General features: G+C 44.0%; 5 protein-coding genes across 6 annotated transcripts in view; 4 read left to right on the plus strand and 1 right to left on the minus strand.

Moving 5' to 3' along the window:
* LOC121859278 (solute carrier family 49 member 4 homolog) overlaps positions 1-15790 on the plus strand; it is a 29492-nt gene extending 13702 nt beyond the window's left edge. For both annotated transcript variants that reach the window (XM_042356053.1, XM_042356054.1), the window contains exons 9-12: positions 1564-1672; positions 3759-3945; positions 4248-4430; positions 7030-15790. In XM_042356053.1, the coding sequence (XP_042211987.1) occupies positions 1564-1672; positions 3759-3945; positions 4248-4430; positions 7030-7199 (649 nt within the window). In that variant the 3' untranslated portion in view covers positions 7200-15790. The remainder of the gene's footprint in view (positions 1-1563; positions 1673-3758; positions 3946-4247; positions 4431-7029) is intronic.
* Positions 15791-18672: 2882 nt separating this feature from the next.
* Positions 18673-19573, plus strand: LOC121859327 (MAGE-like protein 2). The gene is made up of 2 exons (XM_042356122.1): positions 18673-18958; positions 19170-19573. Exons 1-2 carry the CDS (start codon positions 18673-18675, stop codon positions 19571-19573), a joined length of 690 nt encoding a protein of 229 aa, XP_042212056.1.
* Positions 19574-19705: 132 nt separating this feature from the next.
* LOC121859328 (collagen alpha-1(I) chain-like) lies at positions 19706-21952 on the minus strand. Its single transcript, XM_042356123.1, has 4 exons — positions 21785-21952; positions 20805-21094; positions 20267-20701; positions 19706-20207 (listed from the first exon to the last, which is right to left on the minus strand). The coding sequence occupies exons 1-4, from the start codon at positions 21950-21952 to the stop codon at positions 19706-19708; spliced, it is 1395 nt and encodes a 464-aa protein (XP_042212057.1).
* A 786-nt stretch (positions 21953-22738) lies between these two features.
* Positions 22739-23284, plus strand: LOC121859329 (skin secretory protein xP2-like). The gene has a single exon (XM_042356124.1). It carries the CDS (start codon positions 22739-22741, stop codon positions 23282-23284), a length of 546 nt encoding a protein of 181 aa, XP_042212058.1.
* Positions 23285-24407: 1123 nt separating this feature from the next.
* On the plus strand, positions 24408-25073 carry LOC121859330 (skin secretory protein xP2-like). Its single transcript, XM_042356125.1, has one exon. It carries the CDS (start codon positions 24408-24410, stop codon positions 25071-25073), a length of 666 nt encoding a protein of 221 aa, XP_042212059.1.
* Positions 25074-25164: the final 91 nt, after the last annotated feature.

The raw sequence follows: 25164 nt of genomic DNA on the forward strand, positions 1-25164 counted from the left end.
TCTGTGGAAATTGTAAAAAATAAGGTACTTTATCTTGCCTTAGTGTTGTTCAGCATACAGGACAGGAGGCAGAGGAGGAGGAGAGAATTATGGAGAAGAGGTGGAAGGAGAGGAGTCATCCTTCCTAGCCCTCTTTGGTGACTGTCTTGCAGGCACTTTGTCTGTTTATTTATAATTTCTTTCTTAGTTTCAAGGGTTATTAGCTTTCTCACTCGCTTTTGACGATTCATTGTTACGATTGTACACTTGTATAACAAAATAGTTATAAAAATAACACGAATTTCCACATCAAAAGACGAAATTTCAACAAGTTCAGTGGTGCACCGACTACACAATGAACCAATATGGCGCCTGACGCTCTTGCTATGAGCCGCGGCACAACGATATTCATGCGCAGGGCGAAATAGTCCCACATTCATCCATGTTCGTTGTAGGAGTTTCGTTCGTTATAGCATTCTCAATTTTATAGGTAAAACCGTTCGTTATAGGAATATTGGTAGTAGAATCCGTTGGTTATAGCATAACCCACTGTGTAATGACTCCTCCTTATGACATGACAATTCTCCTCACCAGTTGATATATTTTGACTTAGTGGAGGCTGTAATGAACTGATCATTACTAGGATCTCTGTAGGATTTAGGATCTATTTAGGATTTAAGATCTGTGTAGGACACATCATCATGAGATAACCCAGGAATATTATACACAACTCACACCACTGTACTAACTATACTGTGCCAGTTACCCACAGTGTTTCATCTACCTGTAAATTTTTATCCAGGACCTCAATCACTTCTTTACAAAGGAAGTTATCTTAAAGTTTGGCTTCATCTGGGAAACAAACCCACAAATAGTGATTTGTGTAATGTATGTAAAAGGCCCAGAGAGGGGTAGAGGCGGCTGGGGTGTAAGGGATGTGACTCTTCTACTGTAAATGGCTAAACAAATGAGACAGACTTGGCTACAGTGACTCCTAAGTGATGGATGTATGTACAGATTAATGAAGGTCTGGGTAGTAATGTGTCTATTACCAGATAAATGTATATAAAGTAAGACAAATCCATCAGTTTGGATTTTGGTCATTTGAAATAAGAGTTCTATTTATACATATAATAATGGTGCCACTGTTTCTACTGCCTGTGTCGTCACACTAACACACCTTCCTTGTTAAAAGTAATATTTGACATTTTCTTCAGGTAATTAATCTTGAGTGCATGTTATACACCTCTTAGTATTATACAGGGTGATTCATTCACTGGCAGCTCCCCATTGTTGATGTAATTGTTATTTATGAGCCAATTTTCACAATAGGGAATGTTTGTCCTCTTGAATGGCATCAGTCTCCTGGTAAATGTTTGTCTTTAAGTCATTAATGGTGAGAGACCTTTGGAACCCTCTCCTCTAGGTAGGCTGCCAGCAAATGAATCACACAGTATACCCTTTGAATAATTTCCTTCACTCGTAGCAGAATCATTAAAATATTATTGTTGTGTAAATATGTCAGTACTGTACACTGCTTTATCTACCTGGTGCTTCTCCTAAAACTCTGTTGATATACTTCAGCAATAAAAATATTTGGTTGCTGGTGGTGCCGTACAGTATTACTCTTGGCATCAACGTGGCTTGGTCCAGTGTCCTCGACATCAATCTTGCACCTTTTGATATCTCTCAGGTTAGTCTCTTAGTGGGTAGCACCAAACAACTTGTATATAATTTGTTATCCTGATACAAACTAATTTGACTTATATCTTGGTATAATTTATATATTATTTCTCACTTTGTTTTGATATTAATGTACATTCTTCTGAGAAGTTCTTTCGTGAGGTTTTATATCTTTGTCCTGCCACAAAAGTGGAAAGGACTATGCCACAGTTTTGGTAACACATGTTTTTAATTTTTTATTCTTGACCTGATTGACTCCTGACTCCTAACCTGACTTGATTGACTCCTTGACCTGATTGATTCTTGACACTACAGTACATTGTCTTGTCAGCACTGGTTACTGACTTGCCAGTCAGTAACAATGGCACTGACACGATAACTCACTGTCACTTGTCAAGTCAGGGCAAGTGTTGGTTAAGAATTGTGCAGTCTCCTGTATATGTATTGTGTTTCCCCTGTCCTTCCTCTCATTTAATATGGTAAAATAACCTTTGGGATTTATTCTAATTGGTTCCAGGCATCCAACCCCAATTTTCCCATTTTACGACCATTTAGACCCACTAAAGATATAGGTAATGTTATGGTAAGTATCAGAAACACACATAGGCATGGCTAGGTTTATTACAAAGTGATGAAAAGGGTACGCTTAATACTGTAGTCCACAAAACATGTAGCTATGCTTTGTTTATTTGAGTCCCCCGTCTGAGGAGTCCGTTTTCTTATCGCTTCAGGACGCCTGAGTCCTCCGTTTTCTCTCAGTCTTAGAGTGCACCCGAGACTTCGTTATTCCTTAGTAATGACACAGAATTTGAAATTGCAACTGGGGTTGCAATTGTTGAGGCAACTTAGATATGTATGATTACAGCAAATGTGTTATTTGTCAATTTGTAGGTGAAAGATTGTATCCTCAATAGATGTAGGTGAAGCAAGGGGGTAGCAATACACCTGGAGGCAATTGCGTGATAACTAAATTCTCGCCTTGAAAAATGCGCTATAACAGCAGGTGTGCAGATTTTGATGGAGGCGTGATAACGAAAATCGCGATAACCAAGTGCGCTATAACCAAGGGATGACTGTATATATTAGTAAAATGTGCTTAGAGATATATGAATGTGTTTTCACAGTTTATCACTTCTGTAAGCTCAGTGTGTTGTTTTGCATCGTCTTGTAAGCTCCAACATGCACCGCCTGACTGGATCTTACTGGCCAAGTTCGCTAGTTGTACCGAACAAAAAGACATCTGTTATTTTGTCCGGCAATACACTAGTGAGAAATCCGTTATTGGGAGTGTTTACTGTATTTCATAGTCCACTTTAATGATTACTGTACAGTCATCTACTAAAGTCCATTTGCCTTTCCCCTTGAAACACAAACCCTAAGAGTCAGACTGGTGAACCCGAAGCAGTGGACTGATACATTATTCTGTCTATAAATGTTAAGGATTCATGAGTCTTCATCTCGGGGGTTCGTGGTTCAGGGGAGAGGCAACAGGACTTTAGTAGTTGACTGTACATTAAACTCCACTCTTCATTTGGATCTGTCATCATTTCCACATTAAAAAAACTTGCATAGAGTACAGAAATTATCCTCAGACTGTATCTATAATTATCCATCTACTGTATCTATCAGAGTACAGTAACTATCCTATGACTGTATCCAACCGACTTTATGAAATGCTTTACAAATTTTTCAAATGTTTACACTGAGAGGACCAGGTAATTCTCTGTCCGTTAAAAGGAAATCGTGTTTTTTTTTTTTTTTTTAGTCTTTTCGTTTTTCACTCTTGGATGGGTTTTTTTTTTACCTGTGTTGACCAGACTCAAGACCCACACAGACTTTCCTCATTCACTGTCAAAGATTCTTTCTAATTAGTGTTGTGTGTGTTGCTGTTTTATAAGGGGGTTTTAAAGGCTATAGGTGTTACTAATTAAGGATCACATGAATATTATGCACATTTATTTCACCTCATGATCATGCTGCACACTAACCTTATCTCACCTAACCAAACTCCCAAAGGTAATATTAGGGTGTTTAATCTTCAGGTGATCCCAATTGTCTACTAATTAAAAGTATAAATTAACTTCGTTCCCCGGCAGGATGAGGCCAGCTGGTTGGGCGTCTACGTGACACTGGGAGGAGTCGTAATGGCCCTGTTGAGTGCCAGATTCTCCGACCTCTTATTTGGGTACATGAAGCTGACGATCATAGTGCTGATGACGTTTGCCACGGCGGGATACACGTGGTTCCTCCTCCTCATGAACGGGTGCCTTCCTTATAACAAAGGTGAGTGATCTTCCCCGAGAGCTTGTTCTCTGTTCTGTTCTCTCCTGTAGCATCTTTACTGTTTCTTCTCTGTTCTCTAATAAATTCTTTTTGTCTGTTGAAATATTTTGTTCAGTTATTTAGTATATTTTCTTCTATTTTGTATTATTTTGTTAACTTTTTAATATTTGCTCTAAACTGTATTATTATAGTACTGTGTTAATTTTTTTCAGCATCCAGTTTGTTTCCTTCCTTTGTGATTTCTTGTGTGGGTATTTTGGGGAGATTTATCTTACATCTAATCATTTGATATCTTTCTGCAGTTGAGTTGTTCATTAGTGTGATCAGTGGGGCATCCTTCAACTACGCCTGTTCTCCACTCTTCTTTGAGTTGGCCGTTGAGTTAGCATATCCCGTGCCAGAGGGCGTGGTAGGGGCGTTCTTAACAATGTGCTGGAATATAGTCGCTGCCTCTTTCCTCCTCACAATGCAAACGCCATTAAAATGTAAGTTCAATTTCTGGAACATTTAGAGTTCTTAAATGTGTTAAGCAATTCCATGAACACCATCTTGACTGATTGACTCGGTGATCTGTCTGCTTGGTCAGCACTAACCGGTCTTCTTATCTGAGTCACGTAAATTTCAACATATTTGGTGATTAAAAAATTTAATTTTTTTTTTTTTTACAAATTATCTGTTAATCGTGTATAATGAAGAAACATCCTCTAAGTATTTGTAGTTAGTTAATCCATCAGGTAGAGGGTTATCATTATCTCAGAAACAATAACCTTGCCTTGTTAGCTAAGGGAGTACTTGAAAGTCCTACATATACAATGTTCCCTCTCTATAAAAGTGTGTTGGTGAGAGGAAGGACATCCACTCTGAAACTTCCTTTAGATATACGTAAAGGCAACTGGGCCACCACCATGCAATCACCCTGGAGAGTGGTGATGTCCTCCATCCACAAACTTAATGCCCAATCACTGGTCATATGATAAACTTTACAATTTAGGAGACACTTGATGCATCACTCTCCCTTCTCTCTTTACTCTTTCTCTGTGATGGAGTGAATGTTGGACTTGTTCCTGTCCCGCCTATAGCCACAGCACTTATCGAACAATACAACTTTTAGAACTAAGATCATTACTTTCTTATCCCTTATCACCACTTAAGTACCACCAGCTGCACTACTATTACCATTTAAGCACCACCAGCTGCACTACTATCACCACTTAAGTACTACCAGCTGCACTACTATCACCACTTAAGTACCACCAGCTGCACTACTATCACCACTTAAGTACCACCAGCTGCACTACTATCACCACTTGCTTTTCTCATAGAGGTTGTGGGTTCAGGGTAAAGAAACACTGTATCATGGGTTTGTTGGGTCACACAATCAGAGTACCGTCCTTATATCTGAGGGTAGGCTACTACAGTCCTCCACTCTAAATGTTATCGGACTATTTTTACCAATCCTCCAAGGTTTTGTATCTATCTGGGGTGCACAGTTTTTAATTTCATCCATCCATCTATCCCAGTCTCTTCCCTCCGCTGGCCCTCCTACCCTTAACGTTGCTCATTAATATTTGTTGTTATTCCCTCATCCATAATTATATGACCAAAGTATCTCATTTTTCTTTTTTTGTACATTTCAAGTATTTCTCTTGAAGTTTTTGCTAATCTTACTACTTCTTCACTTGTTTCCCTGTCAGTGTAGCATTTGCCTATATAACACCACATTTCAAAGGCCTCCAACTTCTTTCTGGTGTCTGCTGAAAGTATCCTCGCTTCTGACCCATACATCAGTCCTTGCTATATAAAGCCTTTCAGCAGCCTTTTTCTCAAATTTTGCCTGCCCTATTCTTGTTTTGATTTCTTCCATACGTCTATCATCACAGCTAATGTTACTTCCTAAAGACACACAAAATTTTCCACTCTTAAACCGTATTTTTCACTGTTTCCAATAATCTGTTCATGGGTTTTGTAATGCCCCTTCACTATTTGTGATAAGAGCAGTATCATCTGCTTAGTGTACCTCCAGTATATTTGATATTACTTTACCAGTAACTTTTAGTCCTTCATTATCACTTAAAACTTTTCTCATTAAGAATTCTGAATATATATATTATACAATGTTGGAGATAGAACACAGCCTTGTCTTACTCCCTGTCTAACTGTGAACCAATTAGTATGACCATTATCTACAGTACTAACACTGCAGCCTCCTGTTACCAGTAAATATTCTTTAAAATTCTAACTTCTCCTTCATTAATGCCTATTTTTTTTAAGATAAGTTTATTGTGCATTACCTTATCAATCCTATTGTGCATTACCTTATCAATCCAAATACTACACCTGTCCAGCTTCTCTAGTTCCTTTTCCCTTTCTGCATCTATTTTGCTCTTCAGATAACTCAATTTCTATTCTAAACTTTATTCTACTTAAAATTAATTTTAAGAAAACTTTGCAGGAATGACTTATTAAGCTTATTGTTCTAAACTGGGTGCACTCTTAGGCTCCTGGCATTTTTTGTAATAATACAAATACTGATTTCTTTTAAATCACTGGAAGGTTTCCTTTGAAGTACAGTACAGTACTGTATATAGAATTACATATTTTAATCAAACATTTGATCTCATTCTTGCCCATTTGTTTTATAAATTCTGCTGGAAGCTGGGCACACCAGCATAAAGGAGAGTAAGGAGGACAAAGGATACCAGAGTATGCCATGGTGTGGGATTTACAGACTTACAAGAGAGGAGAGATGCACTGGGCACCACTTCTTTGTGTTGTGTTGCAACTGGAGAAGCTAAGCTTCCAAAAGTTTCAAGAACTTTTTAGATCCATCCATACAGAATGGTGATAGATTGTTTATCAGATGTAAATGTTAAATCCATGAATAATTAATAAGGGATTGCTGTACCAATAGGTCTGAGTAGTATAGGTTTAAGGTAAGTCTTTCCTGGCAGATATATAGGAATTATGTACAACTTTGGTGCTCTTATTAAGTCTCCAGAAATGTTAAGGGTTTAAACAGAATATTTATAGTGTTTCCATTTCTGGATTTCAGAAAGAGTTCATTTGTTTTTATTCTTTCTTCAGCAAATGTGATATGGATGGACTACTTACTGGCCATCCAGGGATTAGTGGTGGTGTGCTTGATGATCTTTGTGAGGGAGGAATACAAGAGGACCACCCTGGACCGCATAACTGCCGGCACTGACAACCAAACCAACCAAAGTGTAGACCAAGAAGTCCAAGTCCAGGCTTAACACACTTAATTTCTATTTTATCGAAGACGTATCGCATATGTCTGAAAAACCGTTCCTCGTCACCTCACGTTAGGTTTAGGATTAATTTAAAGCTTTGTCATACTTAACAATAGCACTCACCAGATTTACATGTGATTAAAAACATTATAAACCACTTCAGAAGCAAGTAATCTCAAGACATTGCATCCTGGCTATTATATTTTTTGGAAAATAAATGTGTTTTTCAGTTGAGTGTTGCTGTGGTTCTGTTGTTAAGTGTATGAAAAGCCTTACACTTCTTTTATAAATTGTCATCTGGTTAATCATATAGTATATATATTTACAGAAGACCCGAGTGAATCTTAACATATCTCACTTTTAGCCAATTCTCTGTTGTCGGTGTTGGCACCTGACAGGAGCAGCGTGCCCGGCTTGTAATGTCTTTTCATCTTTTTTATGTATAGCTGTATATACATAAATACCAGTATATATAGGGGGGTCTCATTTTGCACGAGTATATAATACTGGTACATATCTGCGCATCAGAAATCCACGTAAGCGATGCCCTTTAACACGTGTTAAAATTGCTATATTGTACTGGACTTGCCAGATGTTTACTCTTGAACGACTTTGGGTAACCAACTTAATTTCCCAAAATGACACATAATGTCGAATTCAAAGCTTTCCATATCAACTGCAGACACTTGTAAAGCATCTTCATCTTCATCACCTATCTCCAGAGTGGTGGGGTCATTATCACTGGATTCTCCTTGATCTTCACATTGTTGGAGCGGAAAATAGGCAGTGATGAGAGCTTGGCGGCAGCATTTAATAAACTCCCGGTAACGTTACCTGTAGGGTTCCAACCAAACTGTCTAACTGTGCACTAAGTTCATCACTGCATTACACTTCATTACTGGCTGGACTCAGCACTTATTAAATCATCCTTGACTTCTTCAACCTTGCTGAGAACTTGTGTCACCTGCCACTGAGTCATGCCTCCCTCAGTCTGCTCTGGTTCTGCCACACCACCAACACTTCTTTCCCCTGCCTCAAACTCACATCCTCCTCTTCCCTCTCCTGTAACATGTCATCTAGTGAAGTGGATTCCCCGTCGCTGCGATAACTTCCATCATATAGTACAACTATAATGATTGGCACACTTATTTTTATAATGTATTAGTACTGTAATGAATAATTTACAAAAAAGGGCGAACATGGCAACGACCAATACTTACACCCCCTTTCCGGTGGGATGGAATCAGTGGTCAAGGAAGAGATTACCTTCTGATTCAGCTTGTCCTATTATTTTGAAGTCAAATTACACATTATATGTCATTATTTTCTTCTCGTATTTAATACTGTATGATATATTATTTATGATGAAACGTAAACCATAATAGGCTGATCATAATAAAAACAAACTGGTACATGACAGCGACCAGTCCCCTCCCCCCACCTTCAGCGCGTTTACACATGAAGTGTCATCTCATACCTATCAGCTCTCGTTAGGCCTATACAGTGTCCCCTTTAAAGATAATACAGTTCAATATATATTTTGATAAATATGGTAATATATTTTATAAGTAAATAAATAATATTTTTTAATGAACTGTACTACAATATACAGTACTGTATTACTTACGGTACACACATGTAATATCCAATAACTAATATTACTAAAATCGCTAAATATGGGGTTAAATATGCAAAAAAATCGCAAAATTAACGTTATATCTGTATCGCTACTCCTGATGTTTAGTGTAAGCTAAAACTAAGGTCACATATCAACCAACTGTGTAAGCGATGACCGTGCACGCGAGGCCCAAGTAAAGTGAGACCCCCACTGTACCTGTATATATATATATTTTAAGGTTACGTCTTTACATGCTTGTCCTTTTTTTTCTTTTTTTTTGCCACTTTTGTACATAATTTTCTTTTGTATAAGAGTTTCATGAGAGGTTTATATCATGTATGGTTTAGGAGTTCTTACCTTCACTTATGGCTAAGAATAAATAGCATAGCTTGTTGTAGTCTGTCTAAATTTTCTTCATTCATATATTCATTACTTCATTCATTCCCCATCAAGTTGAAAACAAGAATTATAAGTCACTTTGGTTAATTTATTATTTGTATGTTTGGTTGTCATCCATTGTAGGCCTTCTCCTACAAATAATGTTGTAGTTTCTCATTGATGGAAGTAGTGTATCATTTTTTGCACTCTCCAGCAGCAGTAGTGAGTGAGTGAGTGAATTATATTTTAGTCGTGTTAATTTATTTGATGTTTTTATTTTTTATAGGAATATATATTACATAAAATTTTTATTTTATTTAAATATAAATGATCATTCGAAGTCAATAGGTAGTAATAGGTACTGTACTAAACGTTTATAAACACATTGATATATTTTTTACTATGTACTTTCATAATATTGCGACGATGCCCGACTGTGGTGAGGGCGGGGCAACAATTTCCATCCTGCTGATTCTCAAGTTTCGCTGTTAATGATCGGTAACAATCGTCCGTAACAACGAGACATTGTGGCCAGTTTATTAGGATCTGCCTGTGATGTTAACTTAATGATTGTTGTTTCCAAGTAACAAGTCCACTTCCTAGCAGGTTGCATAATAGCTTACTTAGTATTCAAATGTTGTAAAAATAGGAGATTTTGCTAATACTGTATTGTACCATGACTTGTTTCTTTAGTAAGAATGTCCAGTTGAGTATTGGTTTTTCAGTACTGTATGTGAGGTTCTTAGTACAAAGAATATTAGTCCATGTAAATACGTTTGATTTTGCATCATTCATCATCATTATTCTGCTTTAAATCATTAATACTTTACCTCACTGACCGTATTTACTATACCATATGATACCATTTTCCTATCCACTTACCTCACTGTGGCCACTAGTAGGGGTACAGTGGCTAACCCAACTGGCTACAGAGTATGGTGGCCCCAGTCAGTCTAGCTGTGTACCCAGTCTGCCTCTACCATAATCAGCCATCAGGCTCCTGGGCCATGCTTAGTATCTACCAGTCACAGAAATTTTGAGTAACATGCAATTATTCTGTAGTCAATTCCAGTTGATTGTAAGGTGCAGACTATATACTGATTATCTTGCATATATACACACATACATCATACATACATACATACATATATATAAAAGCAATATCAGACAAACTTAAGTACGCCTGAGAAATACCCATCCATTGTATGTGGAATCAGTCATGTTAGTTGAGTACCATGACTATGTTTGTGTGTGTGTGTGCGTGTGTGTGTGCTTGAAAAAGTAAAATTAAGTAGGTTGATGTATGTTAGTGCGTGCTTTTGAATTAAACATGTGTCACGAATACTTAAATACAGGTTAGTGTACGTTCAGTCAGTCATTCTAACGCTGTTCCATACCATTGTTTGGCTGGGCTATAAATTATTTTAAAGAGAATTCATTTAATTACAGAATTTATCTATTTTTCTCATTCTCCACCATCAGCGTGTTGAAACCTAAACTGGTTTCAGAATTAGTTTTTACTTCTATAATTATCTAAAAACTTAAGCTGGTGTCAACAATATACAGTACAGCTGCACCTCTACTTATGAACTGTCAGAGATATGAACAAACCGTCTAGGTATATGTGCTCTCCGTGAATCGTTTACAGTGAACGATAACTACCCAGTATATGCTCATGGTTGGTTATCTTTACCAGTTAGCTCCTTTAGCCTTGGCTTGTCTACCATACCCCAAGATTCTTTCTTTATGTTGTTCCATGAAAAACAACTGAACCTTATTCACTATACAGTATATGCCACTTTAAATCTACAAATACCAGATGAAAATGAAGATTTACACATAATTTTCTTTATTTTGCATCAGTAAACATGTTAACATTGCTGGTGGCATTGTTGCTAAATTAGACTCATCAATGTAGCCACATCTTCCTAGCCCCTATCGCTATCTGGCTGTATTTTAGTTATTTTTCAACTCGTGATTTTGGTTAGATATACTGTAGTGTACTTGACTTCCTTCAGTTATTTTTGTTCACACAGCAGCTGCACTCACAATCCTTCATAGATAACGTGCAAAAAAAAATAAAAGAAATAACTATCATAAGGTCAAAAACAGAGAGAATAAACATTTCTGTGTGGGAGAGTTAGCTAGCAGGCTGAGCGTGGGAGAGGGAAGTGGGGTGTTGGAGCTCTGTTGTTAAGAGGGTCAGCAGAGGCAGCTTCCCAACTGGGCTACATTGTTATGGCAAGCTTTGAGTCCATGCACCCAGCATCTATGCAAATGGTAGTTGTGTTAAACTTTCATTTTGTTTTTCCTTAATGATTTTAGCTGCTTTTTTCATCTTGATACTGTAGTGTACAATGTTGCTTGAAGTAGCACATTTGTTAAATAACATAAGAAAGGTAATTGGTATGGTTTGCTTCAGCCTTTTGGCTTACCGTGTAGGCATTACTTTACACCTGTGATAATATTCCTTACATTTTATTTATATTTTTACAACAAGCGGACTTACCAACAAGCCTCAGGAACGTAACTTGTTCGTAGTAGAGGAGCAGCTGGATAATTGTTTTCCCATTCCTCATTTATGTAAATAGACCAGGCACCGGTAATTTCAGCCTAGGGACTTGGTGCCAAACTTAACATGAAACAATGTGTACAACAGAATTTTGTCTTTAGAAATGTATATCACAAAGTAAATTTTGTACTTTTCCTATTTCTAAATGCAAGATGTTGATTACAAAGAGTTTTCCCATTTTTGAGGACTTTAGAGTAATATAAATCTGAGAATAGTATTAATTTTTCCTCTGTGCTACTACCTTGTTGATATTGAAATGTTGTTGCCATAACTTTGCCATGTTTTGAACTAAATGCCACATGTATGTTTTTGCTTAAACTTGAATGCACCGTACAGTATATTGCCAAACTTATTCAGTCCCCTGATCATGATGATCCGAAGATTCTTATTATTATGTCTGGGCTGTTGATGGACAACTGAGTGTTCTTGTCAAGTTTTCAAGGAAATCTTCATTCCTCTTATTCACAAGAGAGACTGGCCACACCTTGGGGCTGCCGTGACATGAGATTTCTTAGTACATGTATCCAACAAGCCCATATCTGAGAACATAGTGGCTATTAAATATTTTCATTAGAGGAGAGACAATGTGGTATAGGGTGGTAGTTGATCAGGGGTACCACTCATAAGAGAACCATTTAGTGATAATGCTGTCTGTTGAATTTTAATCCCTGGTGTAGGAAGTAGGAGTCATATGTATACTTTATGTGTTACAGGTACAGTATTCTGAACCTCATTAATTTAATTTTTTGAAGTTTGTGGTGTACACAAGAAACAGTTCTCATTCAGCAGAAGGGTAAAAAATTCAGATTTAGTGTCATATTAAGTGTATGATTTTACTGCATATATAAAGGGCAGTCAAAAGGTTTGCCAAATTGTATACAGTATTACAAATAGGCAAATCCACAACTCGCATTTTACATATCAATATGCAGGTATCCCTCGCGATACGAATGTTCGAGATGCGAATATTCGCTTTTAAGAATTTCCAAAATTTACACCACTATTTCGAGAAATAAAAGCTTCCCCTGCTTATATGAATTTGATTCCAGCCAAAAATTCAAATTTCATGTCCCGGGAGTCAGCTGGTTCTCACTGGTCATACCTTCTCCCTCCATCATCTCCAACAAGCCCGCCTCTTTCCTTCCATCATTTGTTGTGTGTGTGAAGTGATCTCTCTTTATCTGTATGTATTTGTGCCATCATTTTGTTGTACCTTACATGAAGGCATCCAAGTGTTCTTCCACTCATTCTACCTTTGGTGTGACTGTTGTGTCCTTGGCAAACAGCAGTGAAAACCCTCCTCACCCCCTTGTGGTGAGCCCAGACTGCCCTCCCGTAAGGTAATGTAACAAAGTTGAACGGTATTTTATATTTTTTTATGTGTTAGATAGTAAATTAGAATACAGTAGGTGTGTTCTATTTAGCATTAGTTAGGTAGGTTTTGTTCTTGTTTGTGAACCTATTTTGTGGTATTGGAGTATAATATTTGGGTAATTTTGTCACTGGAGAACTTACCCTATTTTTTCATTTGATTTTCTAATCACGATACGAAAATTTACTTAACGAATGATTTTATTGGAACCTAACCCATTCGTCTCTCGTGGGATAACCTATACTGTAATTTCCCCCGACTTGAATACTGTACTTATTCCACTTGTCATCCAGACTCACTATACCAGCTTTATAGATGTGGTTATTGACATTAAATTTTGATACTCCAGTCGTCCATGATCAAACTCTTGACTCATTGGTGTCATATGTCCACCCTGCATCGATAAATTCTCTGTCTCCCCATACTGTTACAGCACCCGCCCACAGATGTTTGTTTATTGAGACTTACTTCACACACATACATAACCCAGACATACTCCCATGCCTTGACCTACCTCCTTCATGTTGGGTTGTACTCTGTGTGCTCTACTCTGGTACACTGTGTTACTCATTTGCTTTTTGTGTCAACTCTACCTCAACAACCATGTTATAGTTTATCATTGTCTTGAATTATATTGTTCCATCTTCCTCACTTCCTGCTGTGTGTGTAGGTAGTACAGTACTGTAGCTATGTACTGTACAGTGTTATTAAATGGACCTTTTCTATATGTGCAGTTGCCAAGCATGACCAAAGTTAGGATTTTTTCATTGTTAGGATTGATAGGTCAGAGTTTTTTGGGTCCTTTCATAATATGTCTCATTAAAAGAAGAAAAATACAAACTATCCGAGCTCCCAGAGATTTACCTAATGGTTTCTGATCCTCTGGTGGGATGGTTGTATGGCAGCCCATGTGCAGTGTTGAGGGAAGCACTGGTTGGATTATCATTTGAAGTGACTTAATTTACTCCAATTAAACCAAAAGCTTCCTGAACCAATATACCTAAAAATAGAAAAAAACCGAAAGTCCTTCCCTACACTGTATGTCTGGCAGCTGTGTACTGTACGAACATGTAGAAAATATTGAGTTAGGTACACAGCTGCTGTCTGTATAACCACTTCTGTGTTTGTTCTTGTTCCTCTATATCCATTTTTCAGCCTATTGAATTTATACAATACAATGTGCAGTTCATTGTAGTATTTTCAAAATTGTTTGTAATACTGAAGGATTAATGAGTTGTTCTCCCATCATTTTAAGTACTGTTATATTATACTCTAACAGTGGTACAGTGAAAGACCTGCTCTATTTTGTTGCATCAGCTAGCCCTATGAATACTAATCCTGAATGATTTACTCAGTCACCTTAAAAACTTTGTGTGTGGTGAGCAGTGCCTGTCTCACTGGTCAGGTGTAGGTCAAGGCCAGCTGTGAGTCACCCTTGTTAAGCAACACTGTGCTTAACATCATTTTATCTGGCTTTGAAGGTGACACATATTATTCTCATCGTCCTTTTTGTTTTTACATATATTATTTTCATAACCATAGTTTCTTCACCACACAAGTAGTTATTAATATTTCTACTATAGGGTTGTTCTTTTATCAAACAGGAACCTAAAAATCATGTGGGAATAAAGTCCGATCATTGTGAAAAACATAAATTTGTTGAATGTCCAAAAAGATAATAATTATTTAGAGTTGAATAAAAATATGATCCTGTATGTAATTGTTCCTCATTGAACAAGCTAATGGTATGGAAAGTTAACCTTTTACAGGTGCTCCTCTACTTACGAACGAGTTACGTTCCCGAGGCTTGTTTGTAAGTCCAGCTTTACTCTTGTAGATACCAAACATATTGTAAAAAATGAAAAGATTATGGATATTTAGTACAGCCATACCCTTTAATACAGCCTTAAAACCTGGCTCACTCTTCTCCTCTTAGGTAATATTTGTTCTATCTGTAATTTTCTTCAAATTAATCCAATCTCATACACATTAAACACCTGTTCTGGCAGGTAACCCCCGTCAGTGATGATGTTTGTATCTCTGAAAGTTTGTAAGTTGAACGTTCTTAACAGAGGAGCACACCTGTATTATGATTTCTTCTGCGTCTTGCCAAGTATATTTTGTACAGTCACGGCAAAAAGTCCTGTCAGTCCTCCATCTCATCCATGAATCTGTGAATCCGAGACATCACATAGTGTTGGACCCATAGATGGTGCACTGTGTGATGTCTCGGGTTCAAAGGTTCATGAGTCTTGGGGTTAATGAATGGGACTTTTTCCTTGACTGTAGCTAACTTACCTAGAAAAATAGACTTAAGATAGAGTAATACAACTATATACTGTATAAGCCTTGGCAGAACTTGTGGTTCATATCATAAAATTTAGATTACAGCTTTCAGACAAACTTAATTATGCATTTTTGGGTAAGCATTGTTGTAGATAAGTCAGTTGATATATACTGTATGAATATATTCTGAAGTGTAATTATCTCCTAGAACCTATTGTGTACAACCTGCTGCCTATGTAAAGTAATTTGTATTTTTGTATAGGTTGTAAATAATCACCAATATTGTAATCTCCTCATTCATTATATATTTTCATCCCCTTCTTGACCTACATATTTTATATTCTGAAATTAAACACATTTGAAAGTAACTTTTATTTTAATTTACTGATCATGTATAGAAATCCTTTAGTAAACTCTCTAACTCTCTGTTGGCCAGAATCCCTAGTCTCCAGGGCTGAAAATCCTGGTCATTTACTGGAAAAATTCTGAGAAAATTCCAAGAAAATTCTTAACAAACCTCTCTGTTCTAGGCCTCAGAACAGAATTTTCTGGGAGTTCCAAGAGATTGCATCATGCTCCAATGTGTTCCCACATGCCAGGCACATGGGAGGCCTAGCTGCTTGGATCATTTAGTTCATATTCTGCTGTCATTTCAAAAAGTTGTTCCCTCACTAGCTGTTGTTTTTACATACAATTTGTGTTTTGCATTACAGTACAGTGTACCGAGTACTGTACTGTACCAGGACACAATCAGCCAAGACTACGTAGTTTTAAAGCAGTGTTAGGACATTAAAAGGGATTATAGTTATGTACTGTATACCATACTGTATATTCAGTAAGTGTGGAAGTACTATATGTACAGAAAAGGGAAACACTGGAGCGCTTTAGTTTTCACCTTTATTTAAGACATCTTTAGGTTAGGAGACCCACTAATTCCCCACCCCGCCTCCACTGCAAATGAGAGAAGAACTTACTTACAATGGGTGACCTGAAATTGTAAGTCTTAAGACATAAAAAGTGACTACAGTTATGTATTCTGTACTGTACATTGAGCAGAGTGGCCAGTGTATGGCTAGGGTAGACGACAACATCTGGTGTGAGTACAGTAGCAGAGAAGGTGAATTGTTTCTTCTGGTTAGCTAACTTAAAGTCTGTAATGGGAGGTAGAAGAAGAATATTATGATTCATGACAAGATGGAAGCACTGCACAGAAATTTGGTTACAAGATGGATGAAGGCGTTTAGAAAGACTGGCTCCGTTGATGACCCTTGCCATTCGCTAGTTTTTGATTCACGGTTTCAACAATTCACGGTAAGGAGATGGTGGCGAGCTTGCAAACCTTTTCCCACAGCACTACTACTAGTATATTACTCCTATAATATGACTACTGCTATACTACTACTACTATACTATGACTACTACTATACTATGAATACTACTATACTATGACTACTACCATACTATGATTAGTTTTTTTTTTCTTACGTGGCCTCCAGCCTCCCCCAATAGCCACACCTTCACCGCCATTTTATTACCTTAATATTAAATATCCTAATACATAAGTAGCTATCCTATCTGTGTTGAGTTAGTTGAGCCGCAGGTCTATGCAACATTCAGTGACTGTAGCCTCATAGTCAATATCTGCAGCTGTTGTCGGCTTTGGGGCCGAAGCTCTCGTTCCCCTGAGGCAGAGCAAAGCCGACTGAAGGAGAGAGAGGAACAGCCGACATCTCATCCAGGCTGCAACATAACTTCTGGGCTGCTGCTTCTGTTCGGAGATCACCTCCGCGAGTCTGGCGTAGAAACATCTTGCACTTGGGCCCATCCCACCAGAGGTTGTGAACACTAGAGGAGTGAAGCTGCCTTGATCAACGTTCTGAATTCTCTCCCCGTATGCCCTTAGCTTGTCATTCTCGTTCCTCCTGTGTGCAGCATCGAGAGCTAAGCTACGGTGACATGCGGCCATGGGATAAAAAATCCTGATGTCGAAGAAGGCCTGCTGTCCCCGCGTCCAGAATCCTCAAGCACTGATGTCAACACGGGCTTCGTTGGATGTGTTTGAAGTCCTATGTTGGAAGATCTCACCATCCAATGGAAGAAGGGTCGGTTTTACCATGACATCACAGCAGATTTCCTTCAACGTATTTGCTGTGAGATCCCTTACTTCGTCATGCCTCGTGCATATGAAGCCCCCTTTCTTGCACGCCATGGCGTGATCGACGTCATAGGAAGAGCCACACACGCATTGGGAGGGCAAACCTTCTACTGGCCGACCGTACCTTAGAGCAATGGCATCTGTAAATTCTTGTTTATTGAGACTGAAACCATTTGCCCTTATCGGTAACGTACGAGTAGTTAACCAGTTCGAGGCGCCCACCTCCTGTTCTACAGCTACTTTTTTTGTCAAATTCTCTGGTACTTGCAACAGCTGCTGCAACTTATCACTTTGGCTGTGCTGTCGTTCTGTCGTAATGGGCCTTCGAATCTTGTTTACTTCGCTGGTATCCACCTCCCCTGTTGCGTTCTGAGCTATTATGTGGTCTGTGAGGGCTGCCGTGAGCTTAACTGAGTTTTGATGTTCAGTGGCAGCAATCTCCTCTGGATTGGTCAATCCCATTCCTCCCAGTCTCGGTGGTAGCACAAGGAGTGATCTTTCTGCTGGGGTTAAGTGAGGGTGTTTCACTAATTTGGGAATGATATTGACGCTGATAGCTTCTTCCAGAGGGTGGAGGAGGGGACCAATATCAGGGACAGTGTGCATCAGGTAGTTCCAGTGATGTTTGACTCCATGGGTGAATGCCGCAAAAGCCGCATGAGGCTCTGTGTTAGCAATCTCAGACAGTGGTATGATTAGTACTGCTATACTTTGACTACTACTGTACTATGACTACTACTATACTATGTTGAATACTATACTACAACTACTACTATACTATGACTACTACTACAGGTATACTATGACTACTACTACAATATACTGTGACTACTACTATACTATGACTAGCATTGCTATACTATGACTACTACTACAGGTATACTATGACAACTACTACAATATACTGTGACTACTACTATACTATGACTAATATTGTTATACTATGACTACCACCAAACTACAACTACTACTATGTTATGACTACTACGGTACTATATTACAACTCCCAGGGGCAGCAGAAGCCATCCAAGAGGCGGTGGTACCCACAGGGGTGATAGTGCTCCCAGGGGCCCTCCCTGGGGTGGTGGCATCCCCATGGACCCTCCCAGGAGCAGCGGCACCCCAGGGGTCCTCTTAGGGGCGGTGGCGCGCCCAGCGGCCCTGCCAAGAGCAGCCGTGCCCCCAGGGGCCCTCCTTAGGGGTGGCGCCATCCCCAGGGGCCCTGACAGGGGCGGCGGAGACCTTTCCAGGCACGGCGCGAGCCTTGTCAGGGGCCCTCACAAAAGCGGCGGTGCTTCCAGGGGCCTTCCTGAGGGTTGCGACGCCCCCAGGTGCCCTCCCAGGTGCGGAGGCACCACTACGGGTCCTCACAGGGACGACGGTACCCAGATGAGGGGCCCTCCCAAGAAGCTGGGGCCCCCAGGGTTGACGGTGCTCCCAGGGGCAGTGACGACCCCAGGAGGCCGTCCAGGGGCGATGGCGCCCCCAGGGGCAACTCCGAACCTAGGGACCCTACCAGTACTGTACTGTACACAATGCAGTACACTGCTCTTTTATAATACGCTGTGTACTGTACTGTACACTGCTGGCAGGGCCTCTGGGATCGCCACTGCCCTTGGGAGGGCTTTTGGGGGCGTCGCCAGCCCTGGGAGGGCCCCTAAGAGCGCCGTTGTCCCTGGGAGGGTCCCTTGGGGCGGCACCGCTCCTGGGAGGGCTATTGGAGGCGTCGCTGCCTCTGGGAGGGCCCCTAAGGTTGCCACCGTCTCTTGGAGGGCCTCCGCTGTCCCTGAGAGGACCCCTGGGTGCTCTGCCACCCATTGAAAGGCCCAGAAGGGCGCCGTGGCCCTTGGGAGGGTCCCTAGAACTGCCGCCGCTCCTGGAAGAATCCCTGGGAGGGCCACTGGGGGCGCCACGGCCTCTGAAAGGGGCCTTGAGGAAGCCACTGCCCATAGGACGTCACCTGGGGGTGCCGCTGTCCCTGAGATGGCCCCAGTAGGTACCGCCACTTCTAGGGAGGGCCCTTAGGTGCGAGGCCTCCCCTCGGAGCTCTGCCACTTTGGGAGAACCCCTGGCGGCTCCACTGCCCCAGGAAGGGCTCCTGGAGGTTCCACAGCACCTGGCAGGGCGCCTAGAAGATCCCTGTGGGCGCTGCAGCCCCCGAGAGGGCCCTGGGGGGCACTGCTGTCCCTAGAAGGGCCTCTGGGGAATCCACCACACCTGTGAGGATCCCTGGGGGTGCTGGTGTCCCTGAGAAGGCCTCAGGGGGCGATTCCACTCGTGGGATGGCCCCTGGAAAACAGCCGCCGCCCTTGGGAGGTCCCCTTGGGGAGCATCCACCCCTGGGAAGGCCTTTGGTGACGCTGCCGCCCCTGGGAGGGATCCTGGGGGTGCTACCGCCCCGGGGACGGTTTTTGTCGCCCTGCCCGCCCCTGGAAAGGTTCCTGCGAGCGCCCCCGTCCGTGGCAGGGCTCCTGAGGAGCACCACTGCTTCTGGGAGGGCCCCTAGAGACCCCACTGCCTCTTGGAGGGCACTCGGCGCCCCTGGGAGGGCCCATGGGGGCACCACCGCCCCTGGCAGGACCCTGAGGTCACAGTTACCCCTAAGGAAGACCGCTGCGGGCGCCGCCGCCCTTGGGAAGGCCCCCAAGAGACACAACGACCCTCTGAGGGCACCTGGTGGCACCACTACCCCTTTGAGGGTTTTTGTGGTCCCGCCGCCCCTGGAATGTCCTTTGGGGGCGCCACCACTATTGGAAGGGCCCTAGGACCGCCACAGCCCCTGAGAAGGCCCTTGAGAGCGTCACCGCCCCTGGGAGGGTCTTTAGTGCCGCCTCTGCATCCGTGAGGGCCCCTGGGGGTGGCTCCGCCTTTGGGAGGGCACCTGCTAGGTTTGCCATCCCTGGAAAAACCCCTGGTGGTGACGACGCCCCTGGTAGGGCCTCTCGGGGCACTACCGCCACTGGAAGGGCCCCTGGGAGCGTCACAGCCCCTGCCAGATCTCCTGGGGCTCCACCATCCCTGGAAGGGCCTCTGGTGTGGCTCCATCCCTGGGGTCGCCGCCGATTTTGGGAGGGCCTCAGGAGCTGCCACCGCCTTGGAATGGCCCTTGGGGCCGCCAGCTCTCCTGGAAAGACCCTGAGATCACCGTCAATCTTAAGGAGGAGCCCTGCAGGCGCTGCCGCCATTGGGAGGGCCACCTAGGGATGCCGCCGTCCCTCTGAGGGCACCTAGGGGCGACTCCGCATCTGTGAGGTCCCCCTAGGGATGCCGCCGCCGCTTTGAGGGCCCCTGAAAGCGCCGACGTCCTTGGGTTTGCCCCTGGGGGCGCCGCCACTCCTCGGACGGCCCCTGGAGGCGCAGCCGCCCCTTGGAGAACCCCTGGCAGAACAACCGCCACTGGGAAAGCAAAAAAGCGTTTCGGCCCCTGGAAGGTCCTGGGAGTGTCCTTGGGAGGGGGGGTAGGTTCCATTACCCCTAAGGAGAGCCTCTGGGGACGCCAGCGTCCCTGGGAGCTCTTCTGGGGGCAGTTTTTGCACTGTTTAGAAGATGTATAAAGTTAAATCTATACACCGCCCATGGCATTTCCAGTATCATTGCATCCTGAACAATGAAAAAATGAATAAATATTCACCAGGAAAACCTAAGTTGGGGTGTTGTGCTGACTGATTGCTCTGTTCTCCTATTGGCTGTAATTTGGTGCATTTATATTTTAGTCCACCAATCACAGTTAAGTAAGGGATTGCTGGACGTATGCAATATGTACGACACTATAATCAAGCCCATGGGTGGGGGGGGGGTTGCCGCACCTGGGAGGGACCCTGGGGAGCCGCTGCACCTGACAGGGCCCCTGGGGGAGCCACAACCCTGTGAGGGCCCCTGGAGGCGCCATCGCCCCTAGCAGGTCCCCTGGGGGTGCCACCGCCCCAGGGATGGTCCCTGGGGGCATCTCCGAACCTGGGAAGGCCCCCAAGGGCGCCGCTGCCCCTGGAAGCGGCACTACAGACGCCGCCGCCCCTGGGAGTGCCCTATAAGAGCGCCGCAGCCCCTGTAAGGTTCCCTAGTGGCGCGTCTCCATCTGGGAGGGCCCCTGGGGGCGCTGTCGCCCTTGGGAGGTTCTCTGTTAGCACCGAAGTCCCTGAGAAAACCCCTGCCGACAACACCGCCACTAGCAGGGCCCCTCGCGGCGCAATCGCAACAGGAAGGGTACCTGGGGCGCCACAGTCTCTGGAAAGGCGTCTGGAGCCGCCGCTATCACTAAGGATGAGCCCTGGGGTCGACGCCGCCCTTGAGAGGGCCCCCTAGCGTTTCTGCATATGGGAGGGCTCCGACGCTCTTGAGGTGCCTCCGCCTCTGGCAGGGCCCCTGAGGGTGCCATCGACCCTAGGGATGCTAACCCTACTGGGAGGCTCCCTGGGGGAGCCAACGCCAATTGACAGACCCCTAAGGGGGCGACCGTCCCTGAGAGGACCCTTGAGAGCGCCAGACGTATAGGGCCCCACGGTGCAGTAGTTTTTGCGCTATTTAGAAATCTGAGAGAGGCAAAGTTAAATAAATACACCGCCCATCACATTTCCAGTATCATTGCTTAGGACTTTTCAATGCTAATTACTGGCCAACTATGGATACCCAGGTGAGATTTTGGTGTTTGTGTGTTCTGGAAATAATTAATTGGTTAAACCTCTCAAATTCCAATTCCGAGAGAAAAGTCTAATTTGGTCAAAAAATTACTAAGGTGTAAGACTTATGTTTTTGGTCAAAAATTTGATTTTGCTGAAAATCTCAGTATATGCACTCCTGAGCAATCCCTTACTTAACTGTGATTGGTGGATTAAAAGAAAAATGCACCAAATTACAGCCAATAGGAGAACAGACCAGCCAGTCAGCACAACACCCCAACTTATGCTTTCCTGTTGGATATTTATTCACCATTTCATTGTTCACGATGCATCAGACTGGAAATGATATGGGTGGTGTATTTATTTAACGTCTTATCTCTCAGAGTTCAAATTAGTAAAAAACCAACTGCCGCCAACAATATCCAACAGGAAAACATAAGTTGGGGTGTTGTGCTGACTGGCTGGTCTGTTCTTCTATTGGCTGTAATTTGGTTCATTTTTCCTTTAATTCGCCAATCACAGTTAAGTAAGGGATTGCTGGACGTATGCAATTTGTACGACATCACGATCGAGCCCCTGGGAACGCTGTCGCCCTGGGACAGCCGCTGGGGGCGCCATCGCCACTGCCTGGGCCCCTTTGGGTGCCACCACCCCAGGGGGGGCTCCCTAGGGGCGGCAACGCCCCTGGAACAGCCTCTGAAGGCACCAACGCCCCTGGGATAGCTCCTACGGTCGCTGAGACCCCAGGGAGGGCCCCTGGAGGCTTTGCCGCCACTGGAAGGGTCCCTGAGGGAGGAGGTGCCCTTGGAAAGGCCCCTGAAGGAGCAGATTTTCCTGGAAGGGTCTCTGTGGGCGCCACCGCCCCTGGAAAGTCCTCTGGAGGCACCAATGCTCCTGAGAGTGCTCCTAGGGTCGCTGAGGCCCCAGGGAGGGCCCCTGGAGGCTTTGCCGCCACTGGCACGGTCCCTGAGGGAGGAGCTGCTATTGGGAGGGGCCCCTGGGGGAGCATCTTCCCCTGGAATGGCACCTGGGAGGGCCCCTTGGCGCGCCACCTCGCCTGGGAGAACGCCTGGCTGTGCCATGGCCTCTAGGAGTTCCCCCACATTCCCTAGAATGACCCCTGGAAACACCGCCACTGGAAGGTCCCTTGGCGGCGACACCGTCCCTGGTAGAGCCTCTGGTGGCACTGCTGACCTTAAGGAGGACCCCTAGGTGCGCCTTTGCCTCTGGAAGGTCCCCTGGCGGCAGTTAGTTTTCACTATTTAGAACTCTGAGAGATATGAAGTTAAATAAATACACCACCCATCGCATTTCCAGTGTAATCGCATCCTGAGCAATGAAAAGGTGAATACATATCCAACAGGAAAACATAAGTTGGGGTGTTGTGCTGACTGGCTGGTCTGTTCTCCTATTGGCTAGAATTTGGTGCATTTTCTTCTAATCCACCAATCACAGTTAAGTAAGGGATTGCTGGACGAATGCAATATGAGCGACATCACGATTAAGCCCCTGGGAGCGCTGTCGCTTTGTGACGGCCCCTGGGGGTGCCCTTGTCTCTTGCAGGGCCCCATGGGGTGCCACCGCCCCAGGGAGGGTCCCTTGGGGCGCCACCGCCCCTGAAAATGCCCAGGAGGCACTAACACCCTTGGGAGAGCCCCTAAGAGTGCTAAGGCCCCAGGGAGGGTCCCTGGGGGCTTTTCCGCCACTGGAAGAGTCCATGACGGAGCATCTGAGCTTGGGAGGGCCTCTGGGGGCGCAGGTCCCCCTGGGAGGGCCCGTGGGGCACCACCGCTGCTGGGAGAACACCTGGATGTGCCACGCCTCTTGGAGATCCCCGCTGTCCCTAGGATGACACCTGGGGCCACAGCCACTGGAATGTCCCCTGTCTGCGTCACCGCCCCTGCTAGAGCCTTAGGTGGCAATGCTGACGTTTTGGAGGATCGCTACGAGCGCCGTTGCCTCTGGGAGGTCCACTGGCGGCAGTTAGTTTTTCACTAAATTGAACTCTGGGAGATATGACGTTAAATAAATACACCACCCATAACATTTCCAGTCTGATGCATCCTGAAGAATGATATGGTGAATAAATATCCAACAGGAAAACATAAGTTGGGGTGTTGTGCTGACTGGCTGGTCTGCTCTCCTATTGGCTGTAATTTGGTTCATTTTTCCTTTAATTCACCAATCACAGTTAAGTAAGGGATTGCTGGACGTATGCAATTTGTACGACATCACGATCGATCCCCTGGGAACGCTGTCGCCCTGGGACAGCCTTTGGGGGCGCCATCGCCACTGTCTGGTCCCCTTTCGGTGCCAGTGCCCCAGGGGGTGTCCCTAGGGGCGCCACCGCCCCTGGAAAGGCCTCTGGAGGCACCAACGCCCCTGGGAGAGCTCCTACGGTCACTGAGACCCCAGGGAGGGCCGCTGGAGGCTTTGCCGCCACTGGAAGGGTCCCTGAGGGAGAAGGTGCCCTTGGAAGGGCCCCTGGAGGAGCATATTTTCCTGGAAAGGCCCCTGTGGGCGCCACCGCCCCTGGAAAGTCCTCTGGAGGCACCAACGCTTCTGAGAGAGCTCCTAGGGTCGCTGAGGCCCCAGGGAGGGCCCCTGGAGGCTTTGCCGCCACTGGCACGGTCACTGAGGGAGGAGCTGCTATTGGGAGGGGCCCCTGGGGGAGCATCTTCCCCTGGGATGGCACCTGGGAGGGCCCCTTGGGGCGCCACCTCTCCTGGGAAAACGCCTGGCTGTGCCATGGCCTCTAGGAGTTCCCCCACATTCCCTAGAATGACCCCTGGAGACACCGCCAGTGGAAGGTCCCCTGGCGGCGCCACCGACCCTGGTAGAGCCTCTGGTGGCACTGCTGACCTTAAGGAGGACCCCTAGGCGCGCCTTTGCCTCTGGGAGGTCCCCTGGCGGCAGTTAGTTTTTCACTAATTTGAACTCTGAGAGATATGACGTTAAATAAATACACCAC

The sequence above is a fragment of the Homarus americanus genome, unplaced genomic scaffold, assembly GCF_018991925.1.
Source record: "Homarus americanus isolate GMGI-L3 unplaced genomic scaffold, GMGI_Hamer_2.0 scaffold36188, whole genome shotgun sequence".
Taxonomy (NCBI): domain Eukaryota; kingdom Metazoa; phylum Arthropoda; class Malacostraca; order Decapoda; family Nephropidae; genus Homarus; species Homarus americanus.

Bases quoted from the DNA above. Each gene is read 5' to 3' on its own strand.
- LOC121859327 (XM_042356122.1), top strand. From the start codon at position 18,673: ATGGACCCTCCCAGGAGCAGCGGCACCCCAGGGGTCCTCTTAGGGGCG. The intron at 18,959-19,169 runs GTACCCAGATGA...CACTGCTGGCAG, and splicing joins GGGTCCTCACAGGGACGACG to GGCCTCTGGGATCGCCACTG.
- LOC121859328 (XM_042356123.1), bottom strand. From the start codon at position 21,952: ATGGCACCCTCAGGGGCCCTGCCAGAGGCGGAGGCACCTCAAGAGCGT. The intron at 21,095-21,784 runs GTACCCTTCCTG...AACTGCCCCCAG, and splicing joins CAGAGACTGTGGCGCCCCAG to AAGAGCTCCCAGGGACGCTG. The intron at 20,208-20,266 runs GTAGTGGTGCCA...GGCCTTCCCAAG, and splicing joins CCACAAAAACCCTCAAAGGG to GGCGGCGGCGCCCGCAGCGG.
- LOC121859329 (XM_042356124.1), top strand. From the start codon at position 22,739: ATGCAATTTGTACGACATCACGATCGAGCCCCTGGGAACGCTGTCGCC.
- LOC121859330 (XM_042356125.1), top strand. From the start codon at position 24,408: ATGCAATTTGTACGACATCACGATCGATCCCCTGGGAACGCTGTCGCC.